The sequence below is a fragment of the Ochotona princeps genome, chromosome 5 (assembly GCF_030435755.1).
Source record: "Ochotona princeps isolate mOchPri1 chromosome 5, mOchPri1.hap1, whole genome shotgun sequence".
Lineage (NCBI taxonomy): Eukaryota > Metazoa > Chordata > Mammalia > Lagomorpha > Ochotonidae > Ochotona > Ochotona princeps.
Genome location: NC_080836.1, coordinates 97100028 through 97113732, shown reverse-complemented (window position 1 = coordinate 97113732; position 13705 = coordinate 97100028). Strand labels below are relative to the sequence as shown.

The 13705-nt window shown below is 40.4% G+C and overlaps 1 protein-coding gene across 9 annotated transcripts in view; it reads left to right on the top strand.

The window, feature by feature from the left end:
* The window catches only part of DOCK10 (dedicator of cytokinesis 10), a 271550-nt gene that overhangs the window by 96540 nt on the left and 161305 nt on the right, over positions 1–13705 (top strand). The window contains exon 1 of one of the 9 annotated variants that reach the window (XM_058665078.1): positions 10361–10567. The exons of 7 other annotated variants lie outside the window; for them this stretch is intronic. In XM_058665078.1, coding sequence (XP_058521061.1) covers positions 10463–10567 — 105 coding nt within the window. In that variant the 5' untranslated portion in view covers positions 10361–10462. Of the gene's footprint in view, positions 1–10360; positions 10568–13705 lie in introns of those variants that run through there. One more of the 9 variants, XM_004576767.4, reaches the window with a different exon arrangement.

The following is a 13705-nucleotide window of genomic DNA, read 5'->3' as shown; positions in this document are numbered from 1 at the left end:
ATATCCCACCAGTTTCATTACTGTTTTCAAAGTGACTTGTGCCTTTTTGTTCTCCCATTTCCTCCTCCTAATGCCCAGTGTGCAAACAGCTAGAACATTCTTTTACGCCAAAATGTGCTTTTAGTAGCCCACGTCAGGGCCGCTACGTGTATAGAGTATTTTATAATTGGATTTACAGCTCACATCCCTTAGAATCTTCATTATACTCCAGACACTGTGCTAAGTACTTTACGAATGTGCTCTTATTAAGCCCCCAGGGTCTAGTGAAGTTAGTATCTGTGGTTATCCTCATTTTACACAGGAGGAACTCCAAAGTCAGGGAGGCTGTGCCACTGCGCTGGAGGCTGTTAGCACATCCTATGGAAGACAGGCCGACTGACTCCAACACAGTGACATTAATCCTCAGTGCAAACACCACACCCCAACTTTTGTCCTTAAAATAGGAATCCTCATCTCTAGTTCTTTGGGCTTTTGCTGTGTATCTAACTTCCCCCTTCTGAGATGTCATTTTACTGAAGATTACAGTGGTTTTCTACTTTAACCTTGGGCTGAAGAGAAACTTTTAGCATCTAATAGTGTTGTTCCTAAAAACTCTCAATAGAGAAATACTAGGTTTAGTCCAAAAGGGAAGAGGTTTTCCAGTTTTCCTCTCCATGGAACTCTTGATAATATCCAGAGGCATTGCTGGCTGTCACAAATATGATCAGAAGTGGCTAGGGGGGTTACCACTTGCATGCAGTTTATAGAAGCCTGTCAAAGACACCCTAAGTACCCTATAATACACATGGACTCCCCCTACACACACACACACACACACACACACACACACACACACACACACACCCCTTGCCAATTGTGAGAAAACTTAAATTAGATAAGAACTAAGAGATATGACAGTGTGACCGGGTCCACAAAAGACTAAGCAAAGAAGTGATCAAGTAAACAGGAAGTGACGCAGAGTCAAAGGCTGGCAAGGCAGATGGAAGCGGAAGTTAGAACAGGTCAGGGACCCTCACTGTGACCCCAGCTTCATCCAGAGTCTCCTCCTTGGTGTCTCAAGCATGAGTCACATCAAGTTGATCAGTTGATTCTGTTTGATTGAGCATCCAATAACAAAAAGTACATTTGGTTTTACAAATAACGGTTTAGTTCCATATAAAAAAAGAGTACTCACCTTGGGAAGTAGTGTCCCAAAGGACACCATTATATGATTTTTAGGCTGGGAAAATGAGCAAGTGAAGAGCTTTGGAGTGGCTGTTTCTCATTGTGCGGCCTGGATAACATCTTCAAGGAACACAGTCCCAGGACATTCTCATGAAGCCAGCTTACTGAGTCCCCATCAGACCCTGACATGCTGGGCAAAGCCGGGGCATCCACGTCTTTCCCAGTGCTCCCTTGTGGTTTCACATACTCTGGTGAACTTCTGCCCTTGGGATTCTTTCAAAGGCCTGCTGTTGTCCAGGACCAGACTTAAGCCACCACTGTAACTCAAAATTATGAAATTCCTCTTGAAGTTGATTGATACAGTGTTTTCCTCTGTTGGGCTGCTGCAGCTCATATTTTTCCTTTGCCACTTAGTCATCCGAGCACCAGGCCATGGGCAGGCAGTCTGTCCTACACTGTATTTGTCAGTGATACTCAACACTGGTCAGGCACGAGTAACATTTCACCGAGTTAGAGCCTCTCTGCATTTGTTCTCACCCACACCCACAGGACGAAGCAGGTAAGGATGTGCTTATTGGAGCCAGCTACTTCTTCTTTTGCTGCTTTTGCACTTTTTATTTACCTGATAAGCAGAGACTAAAAGGTTAGTTCGGCCTTTAATTAGGGAACTTACACAACCACATATCAAAAGACTAAGAATTTGCTGCAGTGTGGATAGCTAAATAAACCAAATTCAATGATTCTCTGAAAAACACAAAAAGCTCCTGAGAAGCTAAGACGCCAACTCTTACTCTGCAGTTTTCACAATGGAAGGAGTTAAACACTTAGAACACAGAACCCTAATAGCTTTGCCTCATCCTGGTAGAAGACTTAAAATGACACAAATGCATAATGGTGTTACTAAAAATGTGGTTTGTGGGGTAGACTGGGTTGGGGGAAGTTGGACTAGACTTGCAGCGTGATGTAGAAGCAATGGATTGTTGGTCTGAATAGCTAGTTCCTATGTGCTTCGGTTTGTCATTATTATCACAATTTATTTTCCCACATCAAAATTGCCTAGGTAAGAATGCTGTATTGCTTTCCATTGTATAGGCACAATGTTTTGTATTAAATATGCCATTACTACATATGTTTATATGTAGTGACGATAGCCTGTGAACTGACCGATTTTCCATCACAGCTGGATAGATTTTAAAGATTTTGGTCTCCCACATAAACCTTATGCATAATTTGATTTTCAGGACAATTGTGAAACAATGAGTGACACTGATATTGGAAATGTGGTAATTAGCAATTGGGGTGACTAATTTAAGGTGCTCGTGTTAGTTTAAAGGAAAGAACTCAAGCCTGGAGTTTACTTTGCCTACAGTGGGAAGCTGGCCCATGGTCCACGCCAGCAAGCTGTGCAAATACCTCTATCTTTAGGGGAAAATGCTGTTGTGGAACAGTTCCAATATGTGAAAGGTGACATCATGGACCCAAGATTCCAGGATGCCGTGCTTAAGTATCTTCACCTGGCCATTCACCTGCCTCGGTGCAAAATATCCTTCAGTCTTTAAAAGATACGGGAAATGTTATCCTAGGCCAACAATTTTTTTCTTTTAGAATCTAGAATATGTCACTCCATTCTTTTCTTGCCTGTAGAGTTTCCTGTGAGAGATCTCCTGTGACTTTAATTGGCATTCCTTTATATGTCAATTGATTTTTTCATGTGCACATTTAGGGATCTTTTCCTTATGTTCAATTGAAGAGAGCTTGATTATCATATGTTGTGGTGAAGATCGCTTTTGATCAAGCCTGTTGGGAGTTCTGTGCCCCTCCTGGATCTTGTTTCTCAATTCTTCCTCCAGATTAGGGACATTTTCCTTTATTATTTCATTAAATGCATTTGCAAACTCAGCTTCTCTTTCTGCACCTTCAGGTACTCCCATAACTCTTATATTTGGCCTCTTAATAGTGTCTTTCAATTCTTGAATACTTTTTTTGGCCTGATCCAGCTCTGCTTCCAGCTTTTTGTTTGCTTCCCCCTGGTGACAGGAAATATCTTCCAATTCTGAGATTGTTTCTTCTGCTTGCTTCATTCTATTTTGGAGACTCTCCAATGTACTTTTAATTTGCTCTACTGTGTTCTTAATTTTTGATATACCAGTCTTGATTTGCTTTATTGGTTCCTTAAATTCTTTGAACTCTTGCATGAACTTCTCATTGTTGATCAGAATCTTTAAAATAAGTAATGGAGAGTGTCATATCTAGTAACATGTCATTTAACTTCAGGGCATTGTAAATTTCTATTTTTTTTTCTATTATTGATTTTGTATCATGACTTTTCATTTAAGGGGATGTACAGTAGTTGTGTAATAGAGACTCTCGTTTCTAGTAACATGTCATTTAACTTCAAGGCATTGTAAATTTCTATTTTTCTTTCTATTGTTGATTTTGTATCATGACTTTTCATTTAAGGGGATGTACAGTAGCTGTGAAATGGAGACTAACATCCAGATGTGAGGATGCAGTGTGGTATGCATTTCTGCTTCCAGACAAAGATGGTCTTACAATGAAACTGTTCACTATATCCTGACAATAGGATTCTGGACTCTCTGCCATTGTCCATGCCCGCAATGATGGACATATGACTGAATATGAAGAACTATATTTTAGTAATGATATAGGTGGAGAGGGGAGGGAATTGGCGAGGGGATGAGGGAATATGGAGCTGTATCATAAAATGATAGCAATAATAACAAAATGTAAAAAAAAAAGATAAGGGAAATGGCATCACAATAAAAAATGTGTTTCTTTGGAGTTGAGTTTTAGAATGTTGGTATTTATTTTTTGAGAGACAGAAAAAAATAGTGTTCTGGTTCATTGACTTATTCCCCAGATGCCCACGACAGCCTCCAATTGGGATTCAAGCCAGGAACTGGGAACCCAATCCAAGTTTCCCAAGACTTGAGCCATCACTATTGTTACGGGTTTATGTATCTTAATCTTTTTTTGTAGCTTCTTGGCTCCCACAGAAACAAGAATTCAAGTCAAAAGTATACATATAGTACAGGAAAGTGCTTAAGAGACAGAGTGAAAATACATTCATGTGTGGGTATGGGGCACCCACAGGGAGACACACTTGTCATGAATGGGTCGGAGAGGACATTATGTGGTGAGAGAGAAGGCCAGCGTACACATACGCACATGCTGAAGCTAAGAGCAAAATAAGGGCCCTTCCCACATTATCAGTCTCTCATGAGATAGGGACTAGCACTTGAATTGAATGTACAAATGAGGTGGAGTCTAGCATGCATGAGGCTTTCTTGGGAGTTCATGGCTGCTCTTTGTGGAGCTTAGCTGTCCCCTGGCCAACATGGCATCTCCTCCTTCCTGGGCCTTGATGACTTATAGGTGTATTATGGGAATGTGGGTATACTGGATTAAAAGATAAGGATGTGGAATTGTGCAAATTATGAGGATATATTCCAGTTCAACTATTCCTACCTAAATTCTTGCCTCATATTGCCATATTACTGCTGCCTCCCAGGGTGTGTATTTCAGGAAGCTGCAGTCTAGAACTAGAATCTGTTGTCAAATCCAGACAGTTCAGTATGACCTCAGATTTTCTTTGTTTGTTTAGATGTATTTATTTTTATTGCATCGGCAAATTTAAAGAAAGAGAGATACAGAGAAAGCTCTTCCACCCATTGATTCACTCCCCAAATTTCTATGATGGCTGGAACTGAACTGACATGAAGCCAGGAGCCAGGAGTCAAGAGCTTCTTCTGGGTCTCTTATGTAGGTGCAAGGCCCCAAGGGTGTGGGCTATTATCCTCCTCTTTCCCAGGCCATAAGCAGCAAGCTAAATGGGAAATGGAGCAGAGGCAGATCATGATTCGGAGGCCATATTGGATCCTGGCACTACAAGATGGAGGATTAACCAGTTGAGCCATTGTGCTGGCCCCAAGATGTAGTTGTTTCAGTTGGTACCTTAACTACTAAGCTAAAGGTCTGCCCCTGGCCTGATTTTTTAACTGAATAAAGAACATTATATTGTAGTTGAAGAATTAGCTGTGTGGCTTTTAAACAGCAATAGTAAACCAGCTGCACACATTCCTGGGATAACTAGGGTATTTTTTAATAATTGTCAGTGTTGTTATGTCTTAGCTTCTAAGCTCAGAGGCATTGGAATTTGCATTGGATATGGTCTCCCTAAAAATGAATGTTTGACTCTTAATGAGTTTTCATTTTCAAAAACAGACCAGTTTCAAGCAGAAAATAGTAAACACTACAACTTCTCAAAGATGGTTGATTGCCATTACCACAAAGCATCAAACAAATCTCAAGATGATAAGCACCTAGACACCAACAGAAACTGAGAAAATGATAAACCTGAAAAGCAGTGTTCATTTTGCCCCTGAACATTGTGTTAGAGTACACATACGTATTGGTAATCACCAAACTAGAGTGAATTTCTGGGAGTCTCGCATGAATGCCAAGTTCATTACTGAAAAAGCGCATCTCCTTCTGTACTTGCTGCTGGATTGTAAGATGTGTTTTCAGGGCGCTGTGAGAAACAGCTTCCTTACCTGCATCTAATTCTCTTGCATCGAATCAAAACTTTTGTCTCCTATAAAAAACCATAATATAAACAATTATCGTTACAACTTGATACATATCTGAAAGTTTATGAATATTATGGTTAATTTTGTTACAATAATGATAATATATGCCTAAATGCACACACCCATACAGCAAATATATACATATTTGTGTCATATCAGATGCATGAAGAATACACATAACATATACAACATATATCATACTTTTTATTCAACAAACTCACAAACTGTGGTCTGTTTCTGTTGTTGGCTTGTCTAGATTTGCCATCAATGTGATCTGCATAATCTGGTGCTTTTTACTTTTCATGCAATTTCTAAATCTTTTATATTAAAAGCATTGCCATTCTGATTAGAGACTCACTGTTAGGAAAACCATTGTATGAGTATTTTGCAGAGAGCACCCCCGAAAGCTTTCCTTGTAATCATTTAAGCTCCCCCTACAGGAGCTCAGCTTTCTCATCCGCTGCTCCGAGCTGTTCAGTGGAGTTGATCTAACAGGAAGCGGAGAGCATGCTCCGTAGCACCCGCAGAGGAGGAAGTTCCCATTCGCTGTTCTACTTCCTTTAAACCCCATTCAGTGTGAGCTGAGTGTGCAGCTGCGCCCTAGGCCAGCTTGAGTTTTCCCTAAGAGAAAGTCGGTGCTTCAGACTGGTTGGCTGCTAACGGCGAAGGGGAAACGGCACAGAGTTAGTTACATTTGCTGTCAGCCAATGAAGATGCAATCATTGCAAATGCTGAGAAGCTTCACAGGTAAAAACAAATCGAAGTAGTGAGTAGGAAGTGCACTGCCAGCTGCTCAGACTGGGATCCTCGCACGGCCGCCATAACGTCATGTGTGCTTGCCTAAGTCGTAACCACCAAATTTCCAGTTACTCTCAATTCCTCTTGCTACTTGTCGCAGGACTCTGTGGAGAGTATTCAGAAGCGTTCAGTGTAAGCCACGTCTCTGCACCCTAGATCTTAGACTCAGCAGTGATGTCATTGCAGACAGGAGAGCTTCCATGATTCAGTGTAATTAATGTTGAGCCATTTTAAGACATGATTAACTGAAGGCTTTAAACACATCTAGGTAAGCTGTTGCCTTTTGCTTGCTAATTTTGTTTTCTGAACATACCCATTTGATACCTTCACCACTGTTTGTCCCTTTCTGGCACCTCCTGGATCCTTCTGCTGAATGACTGCATTTCTCATCTTTTCTACTGCCAATTGTTTCTGATAAATGTTCTAGAAATCAAATTTCTGTTTACTCCCAGACATTTCTTAACACTTCTACAGCGTAGTTCCCACCTGACTGTTTAGTGTGCACCATACTCAAAGGTCAAGTGTTTTCCTCCTTGACATTTTTTCTCAGTACAATTTTTAATCTTATAATTATTTTAAAAACCTCAACACACACACACACACATCCAGAAGAAGTTTGGTAGACAGTATTTTAAAGATTTCCTCTCCACTGAATACTCCTTGGTTATAAATACTTATCATAGCCCTGCTGTGAAAGCACTTTCCCAATTTATAAGGGCAACTAATCAGTTGGCCTTAAAAATATAGAATAAAGAGTATATTCTGCTTTTTTTTAATGAGATCAGTCTGATCTCACGAGGCCTTAAAAACTGAGTATTTCTTTGAGTTCTTTATACAGATCTAACAGTTGTGCTAGGTGCATCCTTTTGCATTCTTGACATGACATTTAATAGTTATTGCACATTAAATGTAAAGAAAGAAGTCCTATCTTACCAGCCTGTCTGCTTGGTCATGTTATTCATTTCCTTATTGGATAAACACATACCATCTTTGACCTTCTCTTCTGGCTGAGAACACAGGCTCTAAACATGAATTGCCAGGTTTTAAACTCCAGTTGTTTCACTAGTTTGCTGTGTACATTTGGGCCAACTGTTTAACTTCTTCCAGAACCAAATGTCCCCTCGAAACTTGGGGTAGCCATAACCATAAAACAAATTTCTAAATAACATGACTTTGGGCAACTTAAAGTAACAAAAACATTGTGTGGTGCCTCACATAATGTTGGAGAACCAGAAGGGAGCTAGAAACAGGAAAGGCCTGGTGAGATCCTCAATAGTGACATCCTTGCCGTGTCTGGATTTTTCCTTCCTTTGCAGATGCACAAGTTGTATCTGACATGCCAGATGCACTCTAGACAAGTCTCCTTCTGCCACTCTGTCAGCGAGCTGAGATCAAGAGCTAAGGACATGGAGAAATGAGTCATCAGATTGCAGAAGTTGAGAAGTGGGAGGGGTCCAGGATAAAGAACTGTGGCGCCTAAAGAGGAATAGAGGACAAACCAGATGCAAATGTTAGAAAGAGAGGAAGCCATCTGATAGTTTCCCAAGAGTAAGTGCTTTCTTACAGGGCAATCTGTGCCTCGCCAAAACTGTAAATCACGATTTCGGACACCATCCGCAAGATGTTGTGACTCCTTGACATTGCATGCATGTTTTCTGAGCAATTCGTTTTTCCAGTGTGCGGTTCCCTAGCTTGTATTAGATTCTCAAATGAGTTTCTTACCCCAAAGCATTGTAAACTAGCATTTCTAGTGGTTTGATCCCAAGCTGATCCAGAAGCAGACTTCCATAACACCATGCAAGGAAAAACATGATTCTGCAAAATCCACGTGTGTCATAATAGGCCTGTTCATTTGATGGATATCAAAGAGACACTTAGAATAGGAAATATATTCAGAGCTAAAGAGATGCAGTAGAATGTCTCATTATCCAAAACTGGATCAAAAGGCCTTCTACCTTCTGGAATTCTTGGTCACTTAACAAAACCAGTGATATGGTAAGGATGGCTTATCTTCCTACTTGTTTGTGTTGTTTTGCTGATAGTTTTTTTAATATATTTTTATTAATTATTTTGCATTATGTGACAGTTTCATAGGCTCTGGGAATCCCCCCACCCCACCCCTCCCCTTCCCCCTGGTGGATTCTTCCACCTTGATGCAGCATTACAGTTCAAATTCAATCAAGATTCTTTCCTTGCAAACATATACCAAGCATGGAGTCCAGCTACTTATTGTCCTCACTCCTCACCATGGTGTTGATGATTTTCCTGCACAAGCCCCCCCCAAAAAAAATGTTCTGCACCTTAAATGTCGACAAATATCTTGTTAGAGTTACAAGTCAGTCTAGATTCTCCCAAAATTTGCTGATAGTTTTTAAAAAACAAGTCTCCTTGCTCTCGGTGCTGGACCAAGAATAATCAGAGTCTCGTGTTACCCGAGTGGCACAGATCACTCACGACAGAGTGGAGATACTGGAGTGGCTGTTCGATGTATCTTCTCTTCTCTTAAATCTAATTGTTATGGAAAAGGGGAGCCACCTAGTCCTGTGACCTCCAAATATATTTTTATAAACTTTTTTTAAAAAGATTCATTTTATTTTTATTACAAAGTCAGAGATACAGTGAGGAGGAGAGACAGAGAGGAAGATCCTCCATGAGCCACACCCCAAGTGACTGCAACAGCCGGTGCTGCACTGATCCGAATCCAGATGCCAGGAGCCTCTTCCAGCTCTCTCATAAGGGTGCAGGGTCCCCAGGCTTTGGGCCGTCCTTGATTGTTTTCCCAGGCCACGATCAGGGAGCTGGATAGGAAGCAGGGCTGCCAGGATTAGAACCGGTGCCCATGTGGGATCCCTGCATGTTCAAGGCAAGGACTTTAGCCACTAGGCCACCGTGCCAGGCCCATCCAAATGTTTTTTATTTCACCCATCTGGTAAAAAGAAAAATGAAAACAAAACGAAAACCAGCACACTCCCATGTTCTGTATCTACTTATAAGTTCCACAGTTGGTAAAGCAAGGCCAAGGTTTAAACACAGAGGACTCAGTGCATGAAACAAATTAGAATCCCCACTCTGGTGTAGCAGAAAACCCAGAGGACAGAAAGGGGTCACAGGTCCAACAGAGAACTCAGCTACGCTGTAGTGTGCATGCTAACGTGCCACAGGGCAGCTAAGACAGGAAAGTGCAGCCATGTGGCTTTGAGAGGAGAGCTGTATGTTAACCCCAGAAAAGAGAATTCAAGGCCCGTAACTGCTTGTAGCCATTTGACTTATGTTGGGAAGGAATCCACATGTGTGTGTCTTATATTAAGTATTGGCTAAGCGTAATTTCTTCATTTAGGAAACTAATATACATAGACTCTTGACATGTTCTCCTTGTCCCGTCATTATACATCAGGATTATCCACTTTGGCAGATTCAGTCTACACTGATACAATGTACACTCGCAAGAGCAGAATTCTCAAACCTTGGCTGCAGAGTCAAACCTTAACTTTGGGATCTAGCCCTGAGTTTTAAGAGCTTGTGTGGCCGTTGAAGTAGTAGACCGTAAATCCTTTAAGTTAGCAGTCTGATCCCATCTGGATTTGCCTGCATGGGTGAGTTCATATCATGTGGTTGACATTGCTCTGATCAGCTCTCTTGAAGGTGCAGAGTGATTTTGTGTTTCTGTCTTGCTTCAGGAGGATGTGTGCATGTATACAGTGTCTGAGGCATCTGGCAGGGAGTTACTCAAAGGAAGTGGTAACTTGTTGGTTTTCTCTCCGTTCTGTTGAGTTACATTAGCATAGCACAAGCATTTCCCTTTTCACTAGAGAAGAAATATTTGTTCAGCGTGGTGCAGCTTCAAAAGTGACATTTTAAAAGCATTCCGTGACTCAAGTTATAGCAATACAATGAGCTTCCGAGGAAAAGTTTTCAAACGAGAGCCGAGTGAGTTTTGGAAGAAGAGACGGACAGTGAGAAGAATAAATCAAGAAGAAATCCACAGATTCAGTTCTGTAGGTATCTGACTGTTAACGTTTTGGCTTTCCAAATTTGCTTTGATGCTTTCTTTTGAAAAGGTGTATCTGTGGTGGTGTTCTGACACAGGCCACTGGGCGAGCTCCTAGAGAGAAGCGATGTTCTATTTGGTTTATAAATATCCTCTTCTACTCATACAATTTCATTTGCAGTCACATTGTTGGAAAATTAAATATGGCTTCTTTTTTCATTTTTCTATTTTTTAATTTGTATATTTTTAACTGATGTACAAGATTGTACATACTTATGGGTTCCATCAGCATATGTAACTCTTAAAACAGAAAGGATGTAAGTTCTAAGACATCAGTGGGGTGCTTGAAATTTGCCTGTTTGCCTTAATATAGTGAAAAGTGTGATTTCTAGAGCTGTTATTGTCTATTTAAATAGAAGCCTAACAGTGTGTGAATTAAGAAGCCACTTGATGACTTGCCTACCCATGTCCACTCAAAAAAGTTACTATTCTACTATTATGTACCCTAATTATTTTAAAATTCTTAAAAAGAACAAAGCAAAACATGTTTAGTCAGTAGGACCAAGAGACACTGTGAGAACTGATACATCTTATAAGGTTTACTTTGGTTTCACTGCTTAAAATATTCCTGCCTTGTTATTTTCTGCTGTCAAAATAATCTCAAAACCTGCACCATTTATAAGATTCTGGATCTCTGTCTGTTGAGAATTAGTGCTAGTTTCACACCAGAGCTTAAAGCTAGAGCACTTAGCAGACTCACGTGGAAGGGGGAAAGCCTACTTCATCTGATCAGTTGCCCCTGCATGCGACTGGGTAGCTCATTCGGGAGAAAGTTCATTTTACAGGGGCTTCATGCTGTGCTTGCTCTTTCTGCCGCAGGAGTGCTCAGTATCACCATGATCGTCTTCAAGGGGCTGGGAATGCTTCGGGGAGACTGCTTTGTGGCTTGTAGAATATTTAGAAACTCCCCAGTCATTTCGCTCATATAAACATTTTAAATCTGGAAAACAGCACTCGATTGTAAAAAGTTATATGGGGGAGAGATAGAGAATATTAGACTATTGATGCTCATTTATAAACATGAAGAATCAGTGAATAAGTGCTCACCTCGTGATAGCTCAAAACCCACTGCAAATACACTGCTTCTCAATTAATAGAGAATTTATTTGACAATGAAACTATTTGAAGATTAGAAATGATAAAATTTTAATTTAACATGAATAGAACTTGCCAGATGTTTCGCTCACACAGTCGTTGGTTCATCTTCCATCTGTCGTTAGTGATCACACCAAAGTTGAGTGTGCTCAGCGTGTTTTCACAGGACATGGCCTGTAGAGTCCTAAAACCAAATTTTTGCTTCCCACTGACCAATTGTGTCCCTTCTGCTGGTCGCTTGTCTCTTGTTTGCCAACAACCAGTTAAAGGAGAAAATTGTTTTGAAACTTTGGCTTGAGATTATTTTAGACCAATCCTAAAACCTTAATTTCCCTGCCATATTTGGATGCAGTTTAGACGTGCCACTGTCTCGTTACCTGAGATTTACTTCCTGTGTTCACCAAAAGAGGCAGCAAATGCAAGCTGGCATCTTTCCCGCGCACTTCACACATCCAGTATTGGCAAGAAGACACTCCCTGGTGTCTCCCCATATAAAGCAGCTAAACATTCTATGAATTATCTTAATTGAATTCAAACATATTGCTACCAAATACGATAGGGAAAGCATCCACTAAGAATCTAGTGTTTTCCCATAGCATTTGGTGGCAATACATTCAAATTTAATTAAGATGGTTCCTACAGTGATTAGCTTTCTTCTAAGGAAGACTGGGGATTTTCCTTCTGTGGTTGGCTGCTTTTGTTCAGCCTAAGATAGGGCTATCTACTCTCCCAGAAGGATACAGGGTCAACCTAAGATAGGCCGGTCTACTCTACTGGAGTCCAGGGTTCTTCAATCCCTTCTCAAGATGTGATTTCCAGTTTGGAAAACAGAATCCAAGAAAGTGAAGTGAGTGGAGCCCATGGCTTTGGCAAGTGTTGCCTATCTCATTTGTAAGATGACTTACCAGATTTAACTTGATAATGTACATTCCAAACATAGTCTGAATACTGAAAAGTTACAAGACTTATAAGTGAGTGCTGTGAGGATTTGCTAAAGGGATAATAGATGATCTTCTGCAGCTGCAACAACTGAAACCATCAGGCTCCAGCAGCGCTTTCTTCCCCAAAGCTTTTTTGGTAGCAGAACCACACAGTAGAACACAGTTCTGGATTGCCTCAACCTGGATACCTGGGGGTCTTGACGGGGGATTCTTGATCTCTGTTCATGTAAGAAATGCCTTATTTTTTGTGCCTTGCCTAAGCCCAGTTAAGTTAAAGCAGCCAAGCCGTTTAATTCCTTACCTCGTGTCCCTAGATGAGCTTCAGTGGCTGCTCTCTCTCTGGCTGGGAAGAACCAATTCAAAATGACAAAACCCCTCCAAAAGAGGAAAACAAGGCCTAGAGTTAGACTATAGAAGAAGCTGCCAATGTCTTCGGACTTTTGGATATACTCCTATATTGCAGTAAGCAGAGACATAGTGCCCGTTAGAGGTAATTGATTTTAATGAAAATCATGTAGATTTTGACAAGTCGTTTCTTTCTCTGTAATAATTTTTGAAATGATTTAATTTCATAATAATTGGTAAAAATTTGCCAGAATGCTCTGATTTCCAAAGAAGCAAACTTTATGGCTTTTTGATCTAGACTGACAATAGTGTGTGTTCTATTCCCTCCAAACTTTGAAACTGTATATACTCTATTGAATTTTTTTAGTTGTTCTGGAAGCCAACATGTTAATGCAATGTCAAAGGTGTTTGCTCAGAGTACTTTGATATGTTTTAGTCCATTTATCAAAGACAACATGTAGTTAAAAATGTGACTGTATTGTTAGAAAAGTTCAAGGAACATGAAACTTACTTGTTAGATCAATTAGAACTACTTCCTTTAGTTTTCGAACTTGTGTTGTGCTAGATGGTTTCCTTTTTAACTGCCTTTCTATTTTTATTTTTTACTGAAATCATTTACCATGATCTCCAGTGCTAAGGAAGTCAATGAATAGATAATTTCCTTCCTAAATTGTATGTCTTATTTTGGAAAGATCTAAGACACA